The 23,380-nt window shown below is 46.3% G+C and overlaps 1 protein-coding gene across 3 annotated transcripts in view; it reads right to left on the reverse strand.

Moving 5' to 3' along the window:
- The window catches only part of LCT (lactase), a 55,906-nt gene extending 33,566 nt beyond the window's left edge, over window positions 1–22,340 (reverse strand). Inside the window, exons 1-6 of one of the 3 annotated variants that reach the window (XM_054549328.2) lie at window positions 22,139–22,338; window positions 21,313–21,667; window positions 14,017–14,096; window positions 10,374–10,457; window positions 4,704–4,806; window positions 2,826–2,904 (exon numbers count right to left, since the gene is read on the reverse strand). In XM_054549328.2, coding sequence (XP_054405303.1) covers window positions 2,826–2,904; window positions 4,704–4,806; window positions 10,374–10,457; window positions 14,017–14,096; window positions 21,313–21,571 — 605 coding nt within the window. In that variant the 5' untranslated portion in view covers window positions 21,572–21,667; window positions 22,139–22,338. Of the gene's footprint in view, window positions 1–2,825; window positions 2,905–4,703; window positions 4,807–10,373; window positions 10,458–14,016; window positions 14,097–21,312 lie in introns of all 3 variants that reach the window. The other 2 variants (XR_008522749.2, XM_024243265.3) reach the window with 2 other exon arrangements.
- Window positions 22,341–23,380: the final 1,040 nt, after the last annotated feature.

Raw genomic sequence — 23,380 nt, forward strand, 5'->3', positions numbered from 1 at the left:
GAAATAAAACATCACATAAAAGTGCATGCTGCATTTATACAAAATGTGGTCTGATATTTTCTATTTTATTCTAGTCCATTTTCCTCCCTCCCACTCTCCTTTCCTCTTTTTTTTCAATTGTGATTGCCAACTTCTAAATTGATTTCACAATGAGTCATGTCATGCAGGCAGGAAAGCATGCATGCTGCAAATTACAGCCAGCAGAGGGCGGCCTTGAGGAGTGTGGCACATGCCTGGGGAAAAGGACGTGGAGTACAAGAGCATCTCCCTGTCACACAGCCATTGTGTGGAGAGCCGATGGCACCTATACCAGGCTGGCCCACAGCGCAGAACTGGGAGAAGTGACAGGAACACTGCACAGGGATCTTCCCCTCAAAGAGCGAAGCCTGGGGCCGGGTCACCCTGCAGGAGGCGTCTTCCAGACCTAAAAGCCTTCTGTTTCACTCAGCATCAACTCCCTGACATTTGCTAGATCAGGGGGAAAGGGAAATGATCCTTTCCTTTGTAGATGATCCCAAAACATATGCGACTGTGGAGCGCAGCCGGGGATGTGTCGCCGCCCCTTGGTGCTCAGCCTCTACGTATCCACGGTGCCCATAAACACAGTGTCCGCTGCTCTGAACCTCGCTCTTACCCAGCCCTCCTGGCCCTGACTCTGTCCTCCTGGATTGCATGAAAAGAGTTTCGAGGAAACAAATAAACTGCCCTGGGATGAAACAGAACTTGCTGTACAGGCTTGGAGCTGGGAACCCTGGGTTTGCCGGCCATGGAGAGGGATTTAGCACATGATGGCGCCTCAGGCTCCACACCCAGGGCTCCTAAGTTCTCCCTTTTTTAGGGTGCAGTGCTGTGTGTCTCCTGCCACATTCTCATGTGAGAGTTGTTCAGGGGCCTGTCTCCCCTATAAGGTCTAAAATTCTGAAGGAGAAAACTATGTTAGTCCTTTCTGAATCACTCCCCACCCACCGCCCCTGCATTCAGCGGGTTCTCCAACCACATCCTCCTGAGTAGGGGCCCCTGGCTGTCCATTTAATGTAAGCCTGTGTTGGCCCTCCCCTTCAGGCAAAGCACCACCAAGTGCTGAGAGAACGTCTGAGCTGGCGTCATTTGTAATCACTGGCTTCTCAGGGAACCCATTTTATTATGGCTTCTTGAGTTTTCTTTCCTGAAGCCACAGCCAGTCCTTCTTGGCTGACTCCAAGTGTGGTCAGGGAGCAGTGGTAACCCATGTCTGTCTATTGCAAGTCTGCACTGCCACTCAAAGCCTGAGGTACAGCTGCTGCTGCGGGTCTGTTGATCTGAACTGCTGATTTGAAGTGGATTGAAAGGATGGAACAATAGAAGGAGGATACGGCTCAGAACAGTCAAGTACTGGAAGAGGAAAGGTACAAAGAGGTGTTGGCACTGAATGACCCTGAACAGGGCTGCACTGGAAATATCAGAGGTGAGTGACAAAGAGAACTCTAGCTGAAGGTCTGGAAGTCAATTATTGTCTCCAGCTTCTGTCCCACCCTAAGGGATGGTGCATGAACTTCATGCATGTAACATCCCTCCAGGAGCGCTGAGGTTCTGGGCAATTCCCAGTGCTGGCTACCATGCCTTTTCTCATTCACTCAAGAGCGTATTGGGATATGCGTGCATGAAAGCAATGTAATAATGGGTACAACCTCAAAATCTGCTCTAATTTTTTTCTTTTTTTTTTTTTTGAGATGGAGTCTCGTTCTGTCACCCAGGCTGGAGTGCAATGGCGCGATCTCGGCTCACTGCAAGCTCTACCTCCAGGGTTCATGCCATTCTCCTGCCTCAGCCTCCCGAGTAGCTGGGAATACAGGCACCCGCCACCATGCCCGGCCAATTTTTTTGTATTTTTAGTAGAGACGGGGGTTTCACTGTGTTAGCCAGGATGATCTCGATCTCCTGACCTCGCGATCCACCTGCCTCGGCCTCCCAAAGTTCTGGGATTACAGGCGTGAGCCACCGTGCCCGGCAATCTGCTCTAATTTTTTAAAGCGTATCATTTGCAAACTTTGGCACTTGAGTCACTCAGTAAGATATTATTTACAACCCCACCATAGATTGAAACCTCTGTCCCTAGAATGTTGTCGAGTTAGGCATCTGGCTTGCAGCAACTGGCTTTCCTGTCTACGCTGTCTCCTTCCGGGGAGGATGTTTCACCCTTCATATTGAGGAAATGGGCACAGAGAACCCATTTCTCTTACTCATCATGTAACTTCAGCGGGATGGTCAGATCTATCCTTAACCTGGCCACTCTTCCACAAGCTCACACTGTCTCCAACAAGATCTTAAACTAGAAGGCAGGAGTTCAAATCCTAGCTGGTGCAGTGGCACAATCTCGGCTCACAGCAACTTCTGCCTCCTGGGCTCAAGCGATCCTCCGACCTCAGTCTCCCAAGTAGCTGGGACCATAGGCATGCACCACTATGCCTGGCTAATTTTTGTATTTTTGTAATTTTTTGTAGAGACAGAGTTTCACCATGTTGCCCAGCCCAGTCTTGAACTCCTGGACTCAAGCAATCTTCCCACCTTTGCCTACCAGAGTGCTGGGACTACAGGTGTGAGCCATCATGCTAGTTGCGCACAGTTGGGCGAACTGACAGATGAGAAAGCAGAACCTTGTGAGTCCCACTCAGTAAGAGACTCCCTGCTTTCTTTCTGAATCTTTGTTTCTCATCAATTGAATGGCAGTAATCAACTTGGTGGCCCAAGAGTTGATGACAACAGTCCTATAAGATTATACATGTAAAAGAAACAGAGTATTCTACAAATATCAGTTATCGATAGTTCAATAGGCAACCTGACATTACCTTTTCTTGGAACTTGATGAACAACTCAGAAACTCATTAATATCAAACCCAATGGTGAGCACTTGGTCTTTATTTATGGCTGTAAGAGAAGAAATTAAATTAACTCTATGTAAATGCCAACTAAGAACATGCAAGTCTGAAATCAACAGTTTTCCTCGCTCATACAACACACCCAAACTCCAAGCAGTGGTTCCAAGCCCCTTTGGAAAATACCATGGGCTAAGGACTTTAAAAGCTTAGAAGTGAATTCTACTTACTTATTACTTAAAAGTGGTTCTCAAACTTCAATGTGAATCAAAATCATCTGTAGAGCTTGTTAAAACACAGGTTGCTGGTCCTACCCTGAGAGTGTCTGATGCAGTAGGTCTCAAGCAGGGCTCAAGAATATGCATTTCTAATGAGCTCCCAGGTGATGCTAATGTTGATGCTGCTGGTCTGGGGACCACAACTTTGGGAACAATTGATTTAGAAGAACTCAAAGATCAGAAAGGGGTGGAATATTTTTTAAACTGTGGTAAAATACGCATAAACAGAAAAGGTACAATTTTAACCACTTAGAGAGAGGTGGGATCTAAGAACAGAAATTGTTATGCCATCAAAGGTGAGTTCAGATAAGCATTATTAAATGGTATCAATGGATGAACTTCAGGGGCCCTCTGGAGCCAACCCAATGCTGGGAGGGGGTCCAGGTGTGCTATGGTTTGGATGTGGTTTGTCCCTACCAAAACTCATGTTGAAATTTAATTGCCAATGTAACATTGTTGAGAGGTTATGGGACTTTTAAGAGGCATTTGGGTCATGAGGGACCCGCCCTCATGAAGGGATTAGTGCAGTCTCCAGGGAGTGAGTGAGTTCCCATTCTAGTGGGACTGGATTAGTCACCATGACAGTGGTTGTTATAAAGTGAGGCTGCTTCTGGTGTTTTATCTATTTGCAGGCACTTCCTTCCCCTTCCACTTCTCTGCCAGGTTAGGATGCAGCATGAGGCCCTCACCAGAAGCTGACCAGACGTGTCTGCCTGATCTTGAACTTCCCAGTCCCCAGAACCATGAGCTAAATAAACCTTTTTTCTCTATAAATTATGCAGTCTAGAGTATTCTATTACAGCAACACAAGACAGACTAAGACACAGTGGTAGAAAGAACACAACTGACTTCTCCCATACTCTGGCCTATGGACAAGAGTGACAGACCTGAATATCAGGGCCCTCAGGCACATTCCCCTCTGCCCCTTCCTCCCTTCTTGCAGAGTCTCCAGTGACTGCCAGCCTCAATGCTGTCATAGACCCCATCTTTCCCCTGACTTGATTGAACCAGGAGCAGCCTCCTGATCCACGGCCAAAAATCAGATTCACTTTCAAGAATTTGAACTAAGAGACACTAGGAAGATGGCCCTTGAGCCGTGAGTCCTATACTTGAAAGTTCTTAGCATCTTGGTCAGGTACCCATCAGGGCCATGTGCAAACTAAGATAATGGGGACACGGAACAAGGGTAAGTGGAGAGGGCTGGCTGGAGAGAGAGAGGCACAGGAAAGCCCTGCCAAGAGGAGCAGAGATGAGAGACCTTGGAGGGACAGGTAATGAAAGGAGGCAAAGATGAGTTTCCATGCCTACAATTCACAGCTGAGGCCTAACTATCTTTATGGCCATAAGAGGCATCCTTGTGTAGAACCTCTCCTCTTTCTTGGGTCAATGGGGGATGGTTGCAAGGGACCATCAGTAGGAAGGCATAGTACACTAACCCAATCTGGGGTGGGCTTTTAGACTAGCCTTCCTCCATGCTCCTCCTCCCATTGGAACCCCGGACTTTTAAGACTGCTACCCAGCACACCAGTGCAGCAAATGTCACTCAAAACCTCTTCAGCCATGGCCTACTCACCTTCAAAAAGGCTGAAAAGCAGCCTGGCTGGGTTCTTCATGGTGGAGGAGCAGTCCGGGAGTTTTAGGTTGAAGATGAAAACTTTCACTTTTGGCTCAATGGTCTGAAAAAGAGAAGGACCAGCAAGTGAACTGAAGCCTCCTGGAAAGCATCTTGATAACAGGGACAGAGTTTCAAGATGAGAAGCTATGGCACTTACTCTGGCTTTGGAAATGACCTCTGTCCCAGTTAATTAAAGGAGCTGACTCTAGACTCTGAAGGAGAAAGATCTACAATTTTCAATAACAGTCTACCCTCCCCACCAACCCCCACCTTCACCTCTTCCTTCATCTCAGGCTTACAGGGCACCTCTTAGAGCCAGGCACGGTGTTAGGATCAGGAACAAGGCCACTGCTCACATCCAGAGCCTGTGCTACTTAAGAAGCTTAGTTAAGAGGCCACCATTGCCATTATGGATGTCTGGGATTTGCTTCAAAATAATCCAGTTTGGTTAGCTGGGTGTGGTGGTGCATGCCTGTAGTTCTAGCTGCTTGGGAGGCTAAGCCAGGAGGATCGCTTGAGCCCAGGAATTTAAGGCTGCAGTGAGCTATGATTGCACCACTGCACTCCAGCCTGGGTGACAGAGCAAGATCCTGTCTCTAAAAAAATTTTTTTAAATTAAAAATCTAGTTTGGGAGATAGAAGTTATAGGTTAGGTGAAAGAAGATTACCTACGAGCCAGTAATAGCTCTTGCAGCTGGAGATGGCTTCATAGTGGTTCATCATACTTTCTTTCTACTTTTGGATGTTAGAAATTTTCCAAAACAAAAAGTTACAGCAGCCCAGTGGGTGTGGTGGCTCACGCCTGTAATCCTAGCACTTTGGGAAGCTGAGACAGGCGGATCACCTGAGGTCAGGAGTTCGAGACCAGCCTGACCAACATGGCGAAACCCTGTCTCTATCAAAAATACAAAAATTAGCTGGGCTTGGTGGTGCATGCCTGTAATATTAGCTACTTGGGAGGCTGAGACAGGAGAATCACTTGAATTCAGGAGGCAGAGGTTGCAGTGAACCGCTGCACTTCAGCCTAGGCAACAAGAGCCAGGCTCCATCTCAAAAAAAAAAAAAAGTTATATTAGCTGTCATCATTAAAATGGAAGCAAACGTAATTTCCTCTCCTTATTTCTAGCCATTTCAGTATCAAGGAAAACGTCTCAGGGCTGACATGCTGTTTGACTTCATTTTAAATTACCTTTTTTACGGGGGTTGGAGTTTGGTCATTTTACTCACAGTAACTTTTTTCTCCTCTGAGCAACTAAAAGCTACCAAAAGATACCAATAGTAACCACTTTAAAAGGAGCCAGGCATAGTCTTTACTTTCTCATAGCCACCTGTGACTTCCTTTACAGACGGGGAGTCAGAAGCTCGAGAGGCCAAGCAGGTTGCCCATGACTGTGCAGTTAGTGGAGCTGTGACTCCACACAGTCCTCATCCCTCCCTGTGCTGTGTCAATGCAGTGGGGACAAACCCCCCAGGGTGGCATGCTTAGGGGAAGCAAGGGTTTTCTCCTTCCTGAAAGACGGATATGCCATGAGGCAGCCGGTGATGTCCCAGGGCTGGAGAGCTAGAGGAGCCTCGGAGGCCCCCAGCCTGCCTTCTGCCAAGCGGAGAACTCCCTGGGAGCACAGCTTTTTCTGATAAGTGGATGCGGGACCTCCTCGCGTGCCTCCTGCAGAACCGAGAACCCAAGGGTGTGCCGCAGCTCTTCATTGCTGGGCTCGAGGCTGTTCTCAGGCCCTCAGACAGCTGCGTGCCGTTGGGGAGTGGCCGCTGAGGGCCCCTGTGGCTCAGAGAGGGCTGTGCAGGTGCTCCGGGGAGAGGGTGGGAAAGGGAAAAGGTGCCTGCTCCTCCCTGCCCTGCTTTCGTCCTCTTCCCTCACAGCCCACAGGAAGAGGCCCCTGCAAGGGGAGGGTGGGGTTCCGGGACAGGGAGGGAGGGGACACTGGGAAGGTGGGCAGCACGATTCAGGCTCCTGTGGACACAACTCTGGCCCTGTCCTCAGGGCAGGCTCAGCTGTTATTCCTGTCCTGGGTGTGGTAACTGTGCATGGGAAATGCTACCAGGCATGAGACCACAATCCCAGGAAGGAACACTGTCCTCTCCAGCTCAGGGGTTGTCAGCTGTCATTTCCGCATCTTTGAGGCTGCCTCAGAGGGGCCAACCCTACCCAAGGAAGTAAAAGGAATAGATAACCATTGCAGAGCATTTATAAATGGCCGCTAAGTTTGTCCAGGGAGAGTTTTACTATTTGACTGGCCAGCTACAGACTGAAGTTTCAGTGCTTTACCCAGACACTGGTAGAAGTGTCTTGAAAATGTGGTAGCCAGGTGCAGTGGCTCATGCCTGTAATCTCAGCACTTTAGGAGGTTGAGGGGGCTGGTGGATCACTTGAGGCCAGGAGTTCGAGACCAGCCTAGCCAACATAGTGAAACACTGTCTCTGCTAAAACTACAAAAAAAAACCCAACAACAACAACAACAACAAAAAAAACAGGCATGGTGGCGGGCACCTGTAGTCCCAGCTACTTGGGAGGCTGAGGCAGGAGAATTGCTTGAATCCCGGAGGTGCAGGTTGAAGTGAGCCAAGATCATGCCACAGGGCACTCCAGCCTGGGTGACAGAGCGAGACTCCATCTTAAAAAAAAATGTTGTGATGGAAAAAGGGAAGAGACTGAAAATCACATCCTCAAGTACCAGCCATGCAGTGCCTCTGCTGACTGCCTGTCAGAGGCACGCCGCCTCCGCACAACAGAGATGGTTTTAAAATGGCAGCTGTGTCTGAACCCATTAGCCTAGCAACAAGCTCTGGTTTAATTCCATGAGGAGGACAAAAGGCACAAGCAGACCTCGAAGACACTAGAGTGCTACGTAAGGCCCAGAAACCTTGTCAGCCAGCCCACAAACACAGGCCCTGGGTAGCAAGCAAGTTTAGGTTCAGGTGAGGCATTCACAAAAACAACTGAAATTGATCATATGTGATTTAAAAAATACCACCCTCATTATCATGTTCCCAACACTTGGACTTCTTTTTCTTTTTTTTTTGACCAAAAAAAGTCTCTCTCTGTCCCCTGGGCTGGAGTGCAGTGGCGCCATCTCGGCTCACTGCAACCTCCACCTCCCAGGTTCAAGCGATTGTTGTGCCTCAGCCTCCCAAGGAGCTGGGATTACAGGTTCGTGCCACTATACTTGGTTAATTTTTCTATTTTTAGTAGAGACGGGGTTTCGTCATGTTGGGCAGGCTGGTCTTGAACTCCTGGCCTCAAGTGATTCACCTGCCTCAACCTCCCAAAGTGCTGGGATTGCAGATGTGACACTTATTTTTCTTTTGAAGAGACAGTGTGGTGTCTTAGAATGAGAAAGCCCTGGTTCAAATCCCAACCCTGGAGCTCACCACCTTGGTTAAATTGTTTAAACCTTAGAGTGTGTTTTGAGGGGTTGAGATGATGTGAGGATGAAGTGCCTCCCAGGTGTCTGGGATAAGCAAGCACTAAAATTATATAGCTGTTACTCAGATGTCTTTGTGGTTGTATCCGTCACCTTTGATTAGATCAGTGGTCCCCAACATTCTTGGCACCAGGGACCGGTTTCATGGAAGACAATTTTTCCACAGACTTGGGGGAGGTAGGGGGGATGATTTGGGGATGAAACTGTTCCACCTCAGATTATCAGGCATTAGATTCTCATAAAGAGCACGCAACCTAGATCCCTCCCATGCGCAGTTCACAATAGGGTTTGTCCTCCTATCTAATATGGCTGCTGATCTGACAGGAGGTGGAGCTCAGGTGGTTAATGCTTGCTCGCTTGCCACTCACCTCCTGCTGTGCAGCCAGGTTCCTAACAGGCCATGGACCAGTACTGGTGCTCTGCCTGGGGGCTTGGGACCCCTGAATTAGATCATCTTGTTATTTGTAGATAACAAAAGCAGCAGTGTCTACTACACAAACAGCTAGAAACACATAGACATTGGGATTGGACTGGTGCTAATTTGTCCATTTCAAGCACACTGCCTCAGGTAAAATGGAGGGTCCATGTACCTGAAGCTCAGTTTGACATTCCTGAGCTTGGCCTTTTATTTTTATTTTTATTTTTGAGATGGAGTCTCACTCTGTCACCAGGCTGGAGTGCAGTGGCGAAATCTTGGCTCGCTGCAACCTCCGCCTCCCAGGTTCAAGTGATTCTCCTGCCTCCACCTCCCAAGTAGCTGGGACTACAGGTGCGTGCCACCATGCCCATCTAATTTTTGTATTTTTAGTAGAGATGGGTTTTCACCATGTTGGCCAGGATGGTCTTAATCTCTTGATCTCATGATCCACCTGCCTCGGCCTCCCAAAGTGCTGGGATTACAGGCATGAGCCACTGTGCCCGGCCAAACTTGGCCTTTAAAGGGATAATTCCTCAGGTAAAGCATCCTCCTTGGTGACAGAGATGGTGGGATTCAAAACCACAGGTGAGTGTAGGGGGCTGCTCTGCCTGCCTCGTGGGAGGCACAGGCTGAAAGCAGCAGGGAGTGGCTTTGTGCCCAAACCTGCAGAGGCAGGAGGTCCAATGTGGGTGCATTCCAGTGGCCAGACATCCTTGGAAAGGCCCACAGGAAGGCAGCTCTCCAGGGTTATAGGAATACTGCCAGCACTCGGAAGGTGCAGGAGAAAACATGGGCACCATCAGATAGACAAGGGGAATAGTTGGGACTCTAGGGAATGAAGCAAGTAAGTCACACAGCAGTGACCAAGCCTAAGAGAGAAACCTGGTAGTTGGATAGGAGGCTCCTAACATACTTTCTCTAATGAGCCCGCATCATTAGACTTGAGAAAAGCAGTACCGGGTACAGGAGGGAGTCCTGAGCTTACTGGAAGGTCCATACAGCTGGGATCTGATTTAGTAGACCTGGGTGTGAAATGTTTGTTTTTTTAAAAATGTGGTAAAATAGACATAAAGAAGAAATTTACAGGCCAGGTGTGGTGGCTCACGCCTGTAATCCCAGCACTTTGGGAGGCTGAGGTGGGCGGATCACTTTAGGTCAGGAGTTTGAGACCAAGATGACCAACATGGTGAAAACTTGCCTCTACCAAAAATACAAAAATCGCCAGGCGTGTTTGTGTGTTCTTGTCATCTCAGCTACTGGAGAGGCTGAGGCAGGAGAATCGCTTGAACCCGGGAGGTGGAGGCTGCAGTGAGCCAAGATCGTGCCACTGCACCCCAGCCTGGGCAACCGAGGAAGACTCCGTCTCAAAAAAAAAAAATTACCATCATAACCATTAAATGTATAGTTCAGTGGCGTTAAGTAGATGCTTATCGTTATGCAACCATCACCCCCATTGATGAGTTGCCTTTTTAAAACTCAGAATGAACCCTAGAATCTCGATTCTCGGCAGATTTCTACACAAGCAAGCAGAGGATCTATATAAATATTCATCTTAACAAGCTAACCCTCGTATCCCTTCTAGGAAAGACTGCCTAACATCCGATGTTCTCTAGGGATGCTTGCAACAGATATCTCCCCAGACACAACTCAGCCGGTCTCTGACTGTTGATGGAAGTTCAGTTTATGCAGTAGCCAAAGCATTAAATGTCTAATCTGCTCTCTGAAATCTTCGCCGCATTCATCATTAATGTGGAAAAGGGCTCAAATTACCTGCAGTTTACTCAGCTTCTGCCGCAGACTTGCCTCATTTTGGCATTCATAAGACAAATCAAGAGAGAGGAAATCGACCGCGTCCTGAAAATAGTAAATAGGGTCATTAGAACCTAAGCAGTGTCAAGACTAAGAGCCTCTCAGAAGTATGCTTTTTTGTTTCTCCCCTTATCACTAAACCAAATATTCCAAAGCGGGATTTTCCAAAGGAAAAGATGGAGATGGAATGAGAAAGAGTGTGTGTGTGTGTGTGTGTGTGTGTGTGTGTGTGTGTGTGTGTGTGTGTGTGTGTGTGTGTGTGTGTGTGTGTGTGTGTGTGTGTGTGTAGGGTAGCAGGTGTGTGTGTGTGTGTGTGTGTGTGTGTGTGTGTGTGTGTGTAGGGTAGCGGGGGGTGCCTATGCCTGTATGTTGTTGGGAATGCATCACCTATGTGCTCATCCATGTGCCTCTGTGTTCAGCACACAGAAAGCACGCAGTGTTGATGGCTAAATGAATGCGTGAAGGAGTGTGTATGCCAGAAATGGGAGGCAGCTAGAGGCCAGTGCTGCCCCTGGTGCTTCCTCCATAGACCCTCACATTTGGCCAGGATGGGGGTGGTGGAGCCTTCAGCCACACATGACTCCACAGTCATCCCTGTGAATCCTACCAGGTTTTTGGTTTTGGTTTTAATTTCAGGCCACCATTTGAAGTCCACCCCCAGTTATCCCTAGCCAGGCCAAGAGCTAGGGCCTGTGGAGTACGCGTTGGGGACTTCCTCTTTAGCAGAGCACAACCCTCATGGTCCTGGTCATCGACACCCCCATCCACACTTCTGATGAGGATGTCCCCTCTGCCCTGCCTCTGGCCTGCATGTGCTCAAAGAACTTCAGATTCACAGAGTCTACACAGGACCATGCCAACACTCCCAATGCTGCGCTCCCCTCCACGAGCCTGGCTGGCCGTACCTGTCTACCCTTGGCCTGATTAGATCATTACCTGTCTTATCCCTCCCACTGATCATCTGCTTCTTCAAGACAAGGACTAATGGTTACTGTCACCTGGTCAGAACCAAGTGCTCTGTGCATGCCTAGTGTTCCATTATTGGAATGCTAAGCCTATGGAAGTTACTTATATCCTCCTGCTCAAGGTCTTCGCTAAGGTCTGATTGCAAAAGTTCAAAAAATTGCAACCTCAGGCATAAATGGGTTAATAAGTGGTTCACTACTGGCTCCCTGTTTCTTTCTCAGTCAAGTTGTCATCAGTGTTCACTAAAGACCACACTGGCAGGTATCACTCCAGCATTCCCTGCCCACTCTCGCAGCTCTTGCTTGTGTCTGTCAGTTCTGCACAACACATCGTCACTGAGTTCCTACCTCTGAATGTCACACTGTGCTGAGATGGTGGGCAGGGATTCACATTTAGAGATAAATAATATCCACAGAGGTTTACACCTTTAATAGGGAGGGTTAGCAAATGCACCAATCACACAAGGAGAAGGCAGAAATTTAGAAGTGCTGTAAGAAGCCCACACCAGTGGTTCTCATGCCTTGCTGGGGATTAGACTCACCTGGGGACTTGGGACGCCTGTGCAGGCCCAGGTGGGTCCCACCACATTAAGTCTTGGTCTCTGTGCTCTCTCCTAGCTCTCTAGGTGGTTCTGATGCCCACTCAAGCTTGGGAACCACTGGTCTAAAGCAATGGCTAAGGGTCCGGGTGGGGAGAGAGCGCATCAGGGTGAGTGAGGGAGTGTTACTGAGTGAGGCCTCCGCTGGAGAGCACAGTTACATGTACATTAACAATGGAGAAAATTTTGCTGGAAGGAGATTTGAGGAAGGCAAGAAGACAGGAAGACAGGAAGGACGTCCAGTAAGGGATGCAGGAGGGTAGGAAGCAAGCACAGCACTCACACGGGCAAAATAGGAGGTGAGGCCAGAGAGAAAGAGAGAGACGCCCACATATTCATGCACTGGAGGGTCCTGCGGGATTCGTCCCACTCGGGAGTGTGGCTTCCCAGCAGGGAACTGGTCAGAACTGTGCTTTTGGGACATTACCCAGAAGCGTTGCACAGCATGGACTGGGGCGGAGAGACTAGTACAAAGGCTATTTCTCGACAAGCATTTTTCTGATCAGCACTTTGGTCTCCCGCGTTCATAACTGATAGCAGTTATCGCCCTCTGTAAACTAATTTAGGTGCCATTCTGGCCGTGCAATCAGCCTGGGAGTTGTCCCTCCAGAACCTTATCAGGTCTTGGTTCCATCGTGTTTGAACTGGAAAATCTGAAGACCTGACCCTGACTCCTGGGGCCCCCATCAACACACAGACGCCAATGAGCAGCACGGCATCTCTTCAGTGCCAGAGCGATGCTGCAGAACTACGGAGACCAGCGATGGTTCCCATGGCTTCCAGACTGCCCAGCTGCCCAAGGGGGCCTGAAGCCGTTCACTTCCCAGATTATTTTAATTTTTCTTTTAAAAATTATAGTTAAAGGCTGGCGCGGTGGCTCAAGCCTGTAATTCCAGCACTTTGGGAGGCCGAGGCAGGTGGATTACCTGAGGTCAGGAGTTCGAGACAAGCCTGACCAACATGGTGAAACCCCATCTCTACTAAAAATACAAAATTAGCCGGGCGTGGTGGTGCACGCCTGTAATCCCAGCTACTTGGGAGGCTGAGGCAGAAGAATCGCTTGAATCCAGGGTATAGAGGTTGCAGTGAGCCGAGATCATGCCACTGCACTCCAGCCTGGGCAACAAGAATGAAACTCCATCTCAAAAAAATAAAATAAAATAAAAAATATAAATTATAGTTAAAAAGTGACAGTTGGCTGGGTGTGGTGGCTCATGCCTCTAATCCTGACACTTTGGGAGGCTGAGGTGGGAGGACTGCTCAAGACCAGGAGTTGGAAGTAGAGGCTGCAGTGAGCTGTGATCATGCCACTGCACTCTGGCCTGGGTGACAGAGCAAGGCCCCAAGACCCTGTCTCTAAAAAAATAAATAAATAAAAATAAAAAATAAAAAGTGATAGAGGATATATGCACATTTTTAATTTTTTTTTTTCAAGACAGGGTCTTGCTATGTCACCCAGGCTGGAGTGCAGTGACATGATCACAGTTCACTGCAGCCTTGACCTCCAGGGCTCAAGCGATCCTCCCATCTCATCCTCCTGAGCAGCTGGAACTACAGGCATGCATCACCATGCCTTGCTAATTTTTGTGTTTTTAATAAAGAGGGAGTTTTGCCATGTTGCCCAGGCTGGTCTCGAACTCCTGGCTCAAACAACTCTCCCACCTCCGCCTCCCAAAGTGCTGGGATTACAGACATGAGCCACCGTGTTTGGCCAGGTGCACATTTTTGAAAAACCCCTTTACCCTAGTACCTGTTTTGCCATAATCTCATCTCTTATCCTATAAGCTATTTTGGACTCAAAAATCAGAGCCAGCAGAGGCAAGTGGCTTCTTCCTGCAGGGAAGCCGACACTTGACCAAGCAGGAGGTTCAGCTTCAAGATTTTGTTTTTAAGGTAATTATGAACCTGGAGAATGTACACCACTCATTCTGAGGCATTTACAGAAATGTCAAACCAATAGACCAACACTTCTCTTGTTTTTAAAAAATTAAAATCAAACTCTCCTGAGATGTTACAGTTATATTTTTGGGCTGCTATCACCTGGGCAAGCACAGATATGGGTGGTTCTAGCAGGAGCTCCGGAATATCTTCAGCTCGCAGGACAACAGAGACTTTTCCACCTGAAACCAACCAGAGACATGAACAGCAGGTGAGCGAGGGCAGGAGGCTTTGACTGTGGAAACCACTGCGGGATTCATTTCCTATGGACTTGAAGAAATCATCCAAATGACTTTAGCTGAAAGATTTTAGAAGACAAGGTGGCTTAAAAAAATAATGTTCCTTTAGAGAGTGTTTTGTGAAAATGGACTATGAAATGCAGAGCAGTTGGAAAGTTGGCAAGGAGAGAACTCCTTCCTAAACTTTTTTTTTTTTTTGAGATGAAGTCTCGCTCTGTCGCCCAGGCTGGAGGGCAGTGGCGCAATCTCGGCTCACTGCAAGCTCCACCTCCTGGGTTAATGCCATTCTCCTGCCTCAGCCTCCTGAGTAGCTGGGACTACAGGCGCCCGCCACCACACCCAGCTAATTTTTTGTATTTTTAGTAGAGATGGGGTTTCACCGTGTTAGCCAGGATGGTCTCGATCTCCTGACCTCATGATCTGCCCGCCTCGGCCTCACAAAGTGCTGGGTTTACAGGTGTGAGCCACTGTGACCGGCCTCTTTTTTTTTTTTTTTGAGACAGGGTCTTGCTGTCGCCCAGGCTGGAGTGCAGTGGCGCGATCTCAGCTCATTGCAGTCTCTGCCTCTCAGGCTCAAAATCCTCCTGCCTCAGCCTCCTGAGTAGCTGGGACTACAGGCATGTGCTTCCGTGCCTGGCTAGTTTTTAAATTTTTTGTAGAGATATGGTGTCATTATATTTTCCAGGCTGATCTCAAACTCCCAGGCTCAAGCACTTCTCCCGCCTCGGCCTCCCAAAGTGCTGAGATTACAGGTATGAGCCACTGCGTCCATTCCTAAACTTCTTTTTAAAGTCAGGGTGCTCTCAGGAAACTGCTGTTCCCTGATTCTTATTCATGGGAAAACATCAATACAGCCCCTACTGGGCATTGAGGGGAGAAACAAGGAAATATAAGCATGTGTGGCTTGTACCCACTTGCTTTGACATTGGATGACATAACAGTGGTTCTGAAACTGTTGTGTGCATCACAATCACCTACCGAGATTGTTAAAATGCCAATTTCAGGCCGGGCACGGTGGCTCACGCCTGTAATCCCAGCACTTTGGGAGGCCGAGGTGGGTGGATCACTTGAGATTAGGAGTTCGAGACCAGCCTGGGTGACATAGTGAAACCCCGTCTCTACTAAAAATACAAAAATTAGGCGTGGTAGAGTGCGCCTGTAATCCCAGCTACTTGGGAGGCTGAGGAAGGAGAATTGCTTGAACTCGGGAGACAGAGGGTGCAGCGAGCCTAGATTGCACGACTGCACTCCAGCCTGGGCGACAGAGTGAGACTCCGTCTCAAAAAGAAAAAAAAAAATGCCGATTTCAGGCCCTGCCCTCAGAGACTCAGAGTCAGCAGAGTAGAGTGGGCCCAGGCACATGTATTTTAACACACTTCTCGGGGGATTCCAATACAATGGTCCTCAGATCATAATTTGAGAAACACTGTGTGGAGCTGGGATGGCTAAGCCGTTCTGTGTTGCTATCGATGGATATAAATTTTCAACCCACATTGGATGTTCCTTGAGGAGCAAAACTTAAACATTTATTTAATCCCTCCAAGTATCAAGCTTAGGACTGGGTGGATAGAAAGTGCTCAGACCTGTGATTTGGAAACACAAAACAAAAATTGAATAAAACCGGAGTTTCAGATTTTAACAATAGGACCATATGGCTGTCTTCTCACTTTCACCCAAATTCTCTACAGAAGGAAGATATATCCTCCACCAATGAAACCACCACAAACAACCATTACCAACTACAATAGTGCTTATTTTGATAAGCCTAATGAATCTTTGAAATCCTTCTAGCACGGAATATCACTCTGAGATATTTAGTTCTCATTCTGACAAGATAACGTTTCCCAGTTATTTAATGGTTGTGCCCCATGGATCCGTTTCACATTCCACAGATTTCCAGACTTCAGACCATCATCACTTCCGCAGATTAAACCACTAATCTACTTCAGTGTCTCTATACATTTGCCTATTCGGGACATTTGTTGTAAATGTAAATGTAAATTGTAAATGTAAATATGTGGTTGTGACTGGCCACTTTCACTAGCATGTTTTCAAGGTTCATCTGTGTTGTATCATATATCAGAACTTCTTTCTGGCCAAGCACGGTGGCTCACACCTGTAATCCCAGCACTTTGGAAGGCCGAGATGGGAGGATCACTTGAGGTCAGGAGTTCGAGACCAGCCTGGCCAACATGGTGAAACCTCATCTCTACTAAAAATACAAAAAAATTAGCTGGGCGGGGTAGCACATGCCCGTGGTGCCAGCTACTTGGGAGGCTGAGGCAGGAGAATTAATTGAACTTGGGAAGTGGAGGTTGCAGTGAGCCATGATCACGCCTCTGCACTCCAGCTTAGGCAACAGAGCGAGACTGTCTAAAAAAAAATAAATAAATAAATAAATAAAAGAACTTCTCTTTTTATTGCTAAATAATATTCTATTGTATGGATATATCAATATCACATTTTATCCATCAGCTGATGGTCATTAGGTGTTTCCAGTTTTGGTTTTTATGAATAACACTGCTATGAATGTTTGTGTACACATTTTTGTTTGGACATTTGTTCATTTCACTTGGATCTATACCTAGAAGAGGAATTGTTAAGCCATATATTAACTCTAAAGTTTGAGGAAACACTGGGCTGTTTTCCAAAGTGGGTGCACCGTTGTTCATGGCCCCAGCAGTGTACACAGGTTCCATTCACTCCACAGTGTCACCAGCACTGTTATTGTCTGTCTTTTTAATTATAGCCCTCCTTGTAGGTGTGAAGCAGTATTCTGTTCTATTTTAATTGTTTAAGTAGTTGGTTCATTGGCATTTCTTATTTTTTTTTTTTACTTTTAACCAAGCTATGTTATATAACATTTTTGATGTATATTAAATAATACATTTTTAAAAGAACAATAAGTCTACAGGATTGGACTTAGAAGGGAAGTGAGAATGAGGGAGAGAAAGGGAAGAAAAACCACTTTTTAAAATAGTAAGGAGACTGAAAAAGAGAACTTATTCTCTGTCTTGCATGATACTGGGGACAGATATTTGGGGAAACACAAAATGAAGGGTAGGAGAAATAAGCAGAAGAAAAGAAGGAAGATATGAGTTTAAAAAGAAAGTCTTTAGTCACCTGATGGAAAGTAAAAATAAAATATGGAAAACATTTAAATAAACATGTACATATAGTTTTATAATTTAAAGAATTTTGTGGCATTCACCTTCAAAATAAGATTTTTCTTTATTTGAGATTATATTGTCTTTCCTTCTTTCTATTATCATTTTTCAATCCTGCTTCTTCTGTAGTCTTTCGTTTTTTTTCTTTTCTTTTCTCTTTCTTTTTCTTTCTTTCCTTCCTTCTTTCTCTTTTTCTTTCTTTCCTTTTTTTTTTTTTTCTCTCAGGGTCTGGCTCTGTCGCCTAGGCTGGAGTGCAGTGGTGTGATCTTGGCTCACTGTGTGATCTTGGCTCGCTGCAGCTTCTGCCGCCGGGGTTCCAGCGATTCTCTCACTCATCCTCCCTTGTAGCTGGGATTACACACGCACACCACCACCCCTGGCTAATTTTTGTGGGTTTTTTTGTTTTTGTTTTTTTGGCGGAGATGGGGTTTTCGCCATGTTGGCCAGGCTGGTCTCGAACTCCTGAGCTCAAACAAGCTTCCCACCTTGGCCTCCCAAAGCGCTGGGGTTACAGATGTGAGCCACTGCGCCTGGTCTCATTTTTTCAAAGTTTATTTTACTCAGAGCTTCTTCAGTAGGATTGGAGCCAACATACGTCTCTGTGTTTATTTGCTGACCCGCCGCAAGACAGGCTCTGCAATGAGCGCAGTGGTTCTTCTTCATGGCGCTCCTAGGTTCAGGAAACTGTCTCCATGTCCAGAGCTCCGCTCTCCCTCAGACTGGGCCCCTTTCCTCTTTCTGGAGCCTGCTGTCTCCCTGTATTCCCGACTGCTCAAATGGTGGCCCAGGAACAGCCTTCCTGGCAACTCTAAAATACCCCCAGCCACTCTCACACTTTCTTCCCTTACTCTGTCTTTTAAAAAAAAATCGTGGTAAAACACACGTAACAGAAAAACTACCATCTTAACTATTTTTTTTTTATTTAAAATTTTTTTTTTTTAATTTTTGAGGCAGAGTCTCGCTCTGTCGCCCAGGCTGGAGTGCAGTGGCGCAATCTCGGCTCACTGCAAGCTCTGCCTCCTGGGTTCACGCCATTCTCCTGCCTCAGCCTCCGGAGTAGCTGGGAATACTGGGGCCCGCCACCACGCCCGGCTAATATTTTTTTGTATTTTTAGTAAAGACGGGGTTTCACCGGGTTAGCCAGGATGGTCTCGATCTCCTGACCTCGTGATCCACCCACCTCAGCTTCCCAAAGTGCTGGGATTACAGGAGTTGAGCCACCGCGCCCAGCCATCTTAACTATTTTTAAGTGCACAGTTCAGTATTATTAAGTATATTCACATTGTTGGCAATCAATCTCCAGAACTTTTTCATTTTTCTGAACAGAAACTCTACCCCCATTAAAGAGCTCTCTATTTCTCCCCTACCCCAGTCCCTGGCTTCTGCCATTCTCCTTCCTCTCTCCCTGAATTTGACTGCTCTAGTTTCCTCCTATACATGGAATCATACAGCGTTTGTCTTTTTGTGTCTTGCTTATTTCACGTAGTATAATGTCCTCAAGGTTCATCCATGTTGTAGCATGTGACGACTTCTTCCCTTTTTAATAAATGTGGAGTAATATTCCATTTTATGTCTATGCCACATCTTGTTTATCCATTCATCCATTAGTGGATATCTGGGTTGCTTCCACCTTTTGGCTATTGTGAATAAGGTGGCTATGATGTCCTAGTTTATTTTTTATTTATTTATTTATTTATTTATTTATTTTTGAGACGGAGTCTCGCTCTGTTGCCCAGGCTGGAGTGCAATGGCGCAATCTCGGCTCACTGAAACCTCTGCCTCCCAGGTTCAAGCGATTCTCCTGCCTCAGCCTCCTGAATAGCTGGGACTACAGACACGGCTATCATGCCTGGCTAATTTTTTGTATTTTTAGTAGAAACGGGGTTTCACCGTGTTAGCCAGGATGGTCTCGATCTTCTGACCTCGTGACCCGTCCACCTCAGCCACCCAAAGTGCTGGGATTACAGGCGTGAGCCACCACGCCCGGCCTTATTTTATTTTTTTGTTTAAGGCCGGGCGTGGTGGCTCATGCCCATAATTCCAGCACTTTGGGAGTCCGAGGCGGGCGGATCACCTGAGGTCAGAAGTTTGAGTCCAGCCTGGCCAACATGGTGAAACCCCGTCTCTACTAAAAATACAAAAATTAGCCAGATGTGGTGGTGCGTGCCTGTATTTCCAGCTACTGGGAAGGCTGAGGCAGGAGAATTTCTTGAACGCGGGAGGCAGAGGTTGCAGTGAGCCGAGATCACACCACTGCACTCCAGCCTGGGCAACAGAGTGAGACTCCATCTCAAAAAAAAAAAAAAGAAGAAAAAAATGTTTAACATCTCTATAATCAAATACATGCAAATTAACAAGAGATGAAAATAAGTTGTTTTCAGCTGTCAAATTAGTAATAAAATATAGCATTTGAAACTGACAGAATGGGGTCAGAAGAGTAATTTCATAATTGTTCGTATAAATGATTACAACTTTTCTGGAAAAAAATTTAGTACCACGCTTTAAAATCTTAAAGAATGCAGATCTTTTCACATAGTAGTTTCAATTCTAAGACTCTGTCAGAAAGAATTTATCAGAAGGTGGGAAATAGTTTATAGATAGGAATGTCATTGCAACATAACTTGTAACTAGTGAAAATTAGAATAAACATACAAAAATAAGGAAAATGCCTTAAACTTTATGCTCCATTTATACAATGGGAACCTAAAAGACTATTGAAAGTTATGCTTTCAAGTTTTTGTTTTGTTTTAAGCAATACTATTCTAGCACTGGAGTAAAATATTATTTTAGAGATGGTGGCTCTCTATGTTGCCCGGGCTGGTCTCCAACTCTTGGCCTCAAGCAATCCTCCTGCCTTGGCCTCCTAACGTGCTGGGATTACAGGCATGACCACCACGCCTGGCTCAAGTTTTTAATAAAATGAGAATATATAGTCATAAACTATGTTAAAATGAAAAAGTAGAACATAGAAGTATATATATATACATATCAGGTACTATATATACAAATAAGTACGTATATGGTATATAATAAAAACAAGAAAGCATATATAATCCAAAATTGATTCTCAAAATTGGTGTACCTAACATACTCTTAGGGAATTGATTATAATCACAAATGTCCTGGTTCAGCCTAGGCCTACAGATCAGAACTTCAAGTCCCCTAGGAGGCAGGAATGTGAACAGTGACAGTTGTGCTCTCCCCATCCTGTGGTATATAATTGTTTCATCTTGTATTTGTCTGTCTCCCAAGCTGGATTGTAAGCTCCAACTAAGACATGTAAGTACAGGGGAGCTGAGGGGGAAGGACGGGAAACCATGAAACTTTGCCTCCAAGTCAGGGCAGCAGGACTAGACGGAAAGGAAGACAGAAAGACAATCAGTGCTTGCACAGCTCAAGACTGGGCAAGGGGTATTTCAAAGATATATGTGTGTGTATACAAATATATATATATTTATATATATATATTTATACATATATATATTTCTGAGATGGTGTCTTGCTCTGTTGCACAGGCTGTAGTACAGTGGCATGATTTCGGCTCACTGCAACATCTGCTTCCTGGGTTCAAGCAATTCTCCTGCCTAAGCCTCCCGAGTAGCTGGGATTACAGGCGCCTGCTACCATCCCTGGCTAATTTTTGTATTTTTAGTAGAGATGGGGTTTTGCCATATTGTCCAGGCTGGTCTCGAACTCCAGACTTCAAGTGATCTGCCCACCTTGGCCTCCCAAAGTGCTAGGATTACAGGTGTGAGCCACTGTGCCTGGCCTCAAAGATATTTATCAAAGGAAATGCTCAGCGTTTTGCCATGTTAGCTACCCCTTCCTATCGCCAGTGGGAAATCAATACAATATTAATTTCTCCCTATGCACAGACATAAGAGGACTGCTGAAGGTGAGTGGGGAAAAATGTCGAATCTGCTCTAAGGAGGACGGGGAAGGTGTGTGATGAAGGCTGCCAAGGGGTCACCATCAGGTCAATGTGTACTCACCCTGAGAAGCATAGTTTTCGTGGTAAATCTCATAGGCTTTTCTGTGGGCATGACTGAGGGTTTGGAGTTGTGACGCTCTTGATTCCTGGTTGGGAAGCTCCTTGATCACTTCCTCCAAGTCACTGAAGGTGAACCAGATCCCAACTAGGTCCCCGAAGGAGTGGAAGGCAAATGTGGCATAGTCGGCGAAGAGGTCAGCGAAGGCTTCGGTTCTCTGGAGGGTGCTGGCAGGGAGGGTCTGCTGGTGCAGGATGACCATGGGCTGAAGCCGTGCAGTCTTGAGGGCCTCCAGGAGTTGCCGGTAGCACTGCACTGTTTTCTCGTCTGGATTCTGGGTGCTTCCTGCTGGGAGGAGCTGTGCCCATGACAGAAATACCTTATAATGGGTGATCTGACTGGCATGGAGACTGCTGAAGTATTCTGGCAGGAAAGTGGGCAGTGGCTGGTGACAAACATACATGTCTTTGTCCCCTGTTACAAAGTTAGAACTCTGGTCTCCCAGGGGACCACTCAGGTTGTGCAGCAAGTCATTGGTTAGAGGACCAGCAGTGGAAATGAAATTTCTATCAGACTCCCAGTCTGACCCCCAGCATGAAAAACTTAGCAGGGCAATAAAGACTACATGCCAAGACAGCTCCATTTTCTAGGAACTGTTAGGAGGTATGTGGAACCCTTACTTTATAACTACAACTGAGGTTGTAAAATACTAAGTGATAATTAAGACTTAATATTTAACTGGGTTATCTATGATCACAAAATCAGTACACGGTTCACTAATGCAATATTTAAAAATGTAAAGATCAGGGCCGGGCGTGGTGGCTCACACCTGTAATTCCAGCACTTTGGGAGGCTGAGGCGGGCGGATCACGAGGTCAGGAGATCGAGACTGTCCTGGCTAACACGGTGAAACTCCGTCTCTACTAAAAATACAAAAAATTAGCTGGGCATCGTGGCATGCGCCTGTAGTCCCGGCTACTCAGGAGGCTGAGGCAGGAGAATCACTTGAACCCAGGAGGCGGAGGTTGCAGGAGCCAAGATCATGCCACTGCACTCCAGCCTGCGCGACAGAATGAGACTCCATCTTAAAAAAAAAAAAAAAAGGTAAAGACCAACACAAAAACCTCAGACTTCCTATTCAATTAAAGCGGAGGAACCCGGAAAATGTCTGAAGAAAACAATTATCAATTTTTTTTTTTTGGTGACAGGGTCTCACTCTGTTGCCCAGGTGAGAGTGCAGTGGTGCGATCACAGCTCCCTGCAGCCTTGACTCCCTGGGCTCAAGTGATCCTCCCATCTCAGCATCCTGGGTAGGTGGGACCATAGGTGTGCGCCACCACAACTGGCTAATTTTTTGTATTTTTAGTAGAGATGGAGTTTTGCCATGTCACCCAGGCTGGTCTTGAACTCCTGGGCTCAAGCAATCCTCTTGCCTCAGCCTCCCAAAGTGTTGGGCTTACAGGTGTGAGCCAGTGCACCCAGCCACAAATTATTTTAAAATTTGTTTACATAATACAACAAAAATAAGTCTTTTGCCCCAAATTTTCTTTAAAAATATGCTGAACATATTTTGTAAGATTCAAACAATACGGAAACATCTATGAAAAACTTGCAAATTCCTTCACCCTCCCCCCTCCTCTTCCTAGAATAAGTATCTTCAGCAATATGTATCTTTCCAGTTTTCTTTCTCTGCGTATCTTAATGGTTCTACAGGAGTCAGAATGCCTGGGTTGAAATCTCATCTGACGAAAATTACTTAACTTTGTGCCTCTATTTTGTCACCTGTAGAATGTGGATAATTCATCATAGGCTGTGGGGATTAAATCGGTCTTTCTTGTAGCATGTATAGAACAGTACAGCTCAGGGATCATTATTATTACATATATACAAATGGAAACGTGTGTATAACATTTAAAATATAGAACAATTTAACATATATGGAATTATGCCATATGTATTTTCAGCCTTCTTTTCTTCACTTAATAGCTCTTAGAGCTCTGCTTGTATCAGAACATATAGATCCACCTCTAACAGATGCACAGCTTTCCACAGCAAGAATGTACCATAAATT

Source organism: Pongo abelii, chromosome 11 (assembly GCF_028885655.2).
Source record: "Pongo abelii isolate AG06213 chromosome 11, NHGRI_mPonAbe1-v2.0_pri, whole genome shotgun sequence".
In the NCBI taxonomy this organism is placed as follows: Eukaryota; Metazoa; Chordata; class Mammalia; order Primates; family Hominidae; genus Pongo; species Pongo abelii.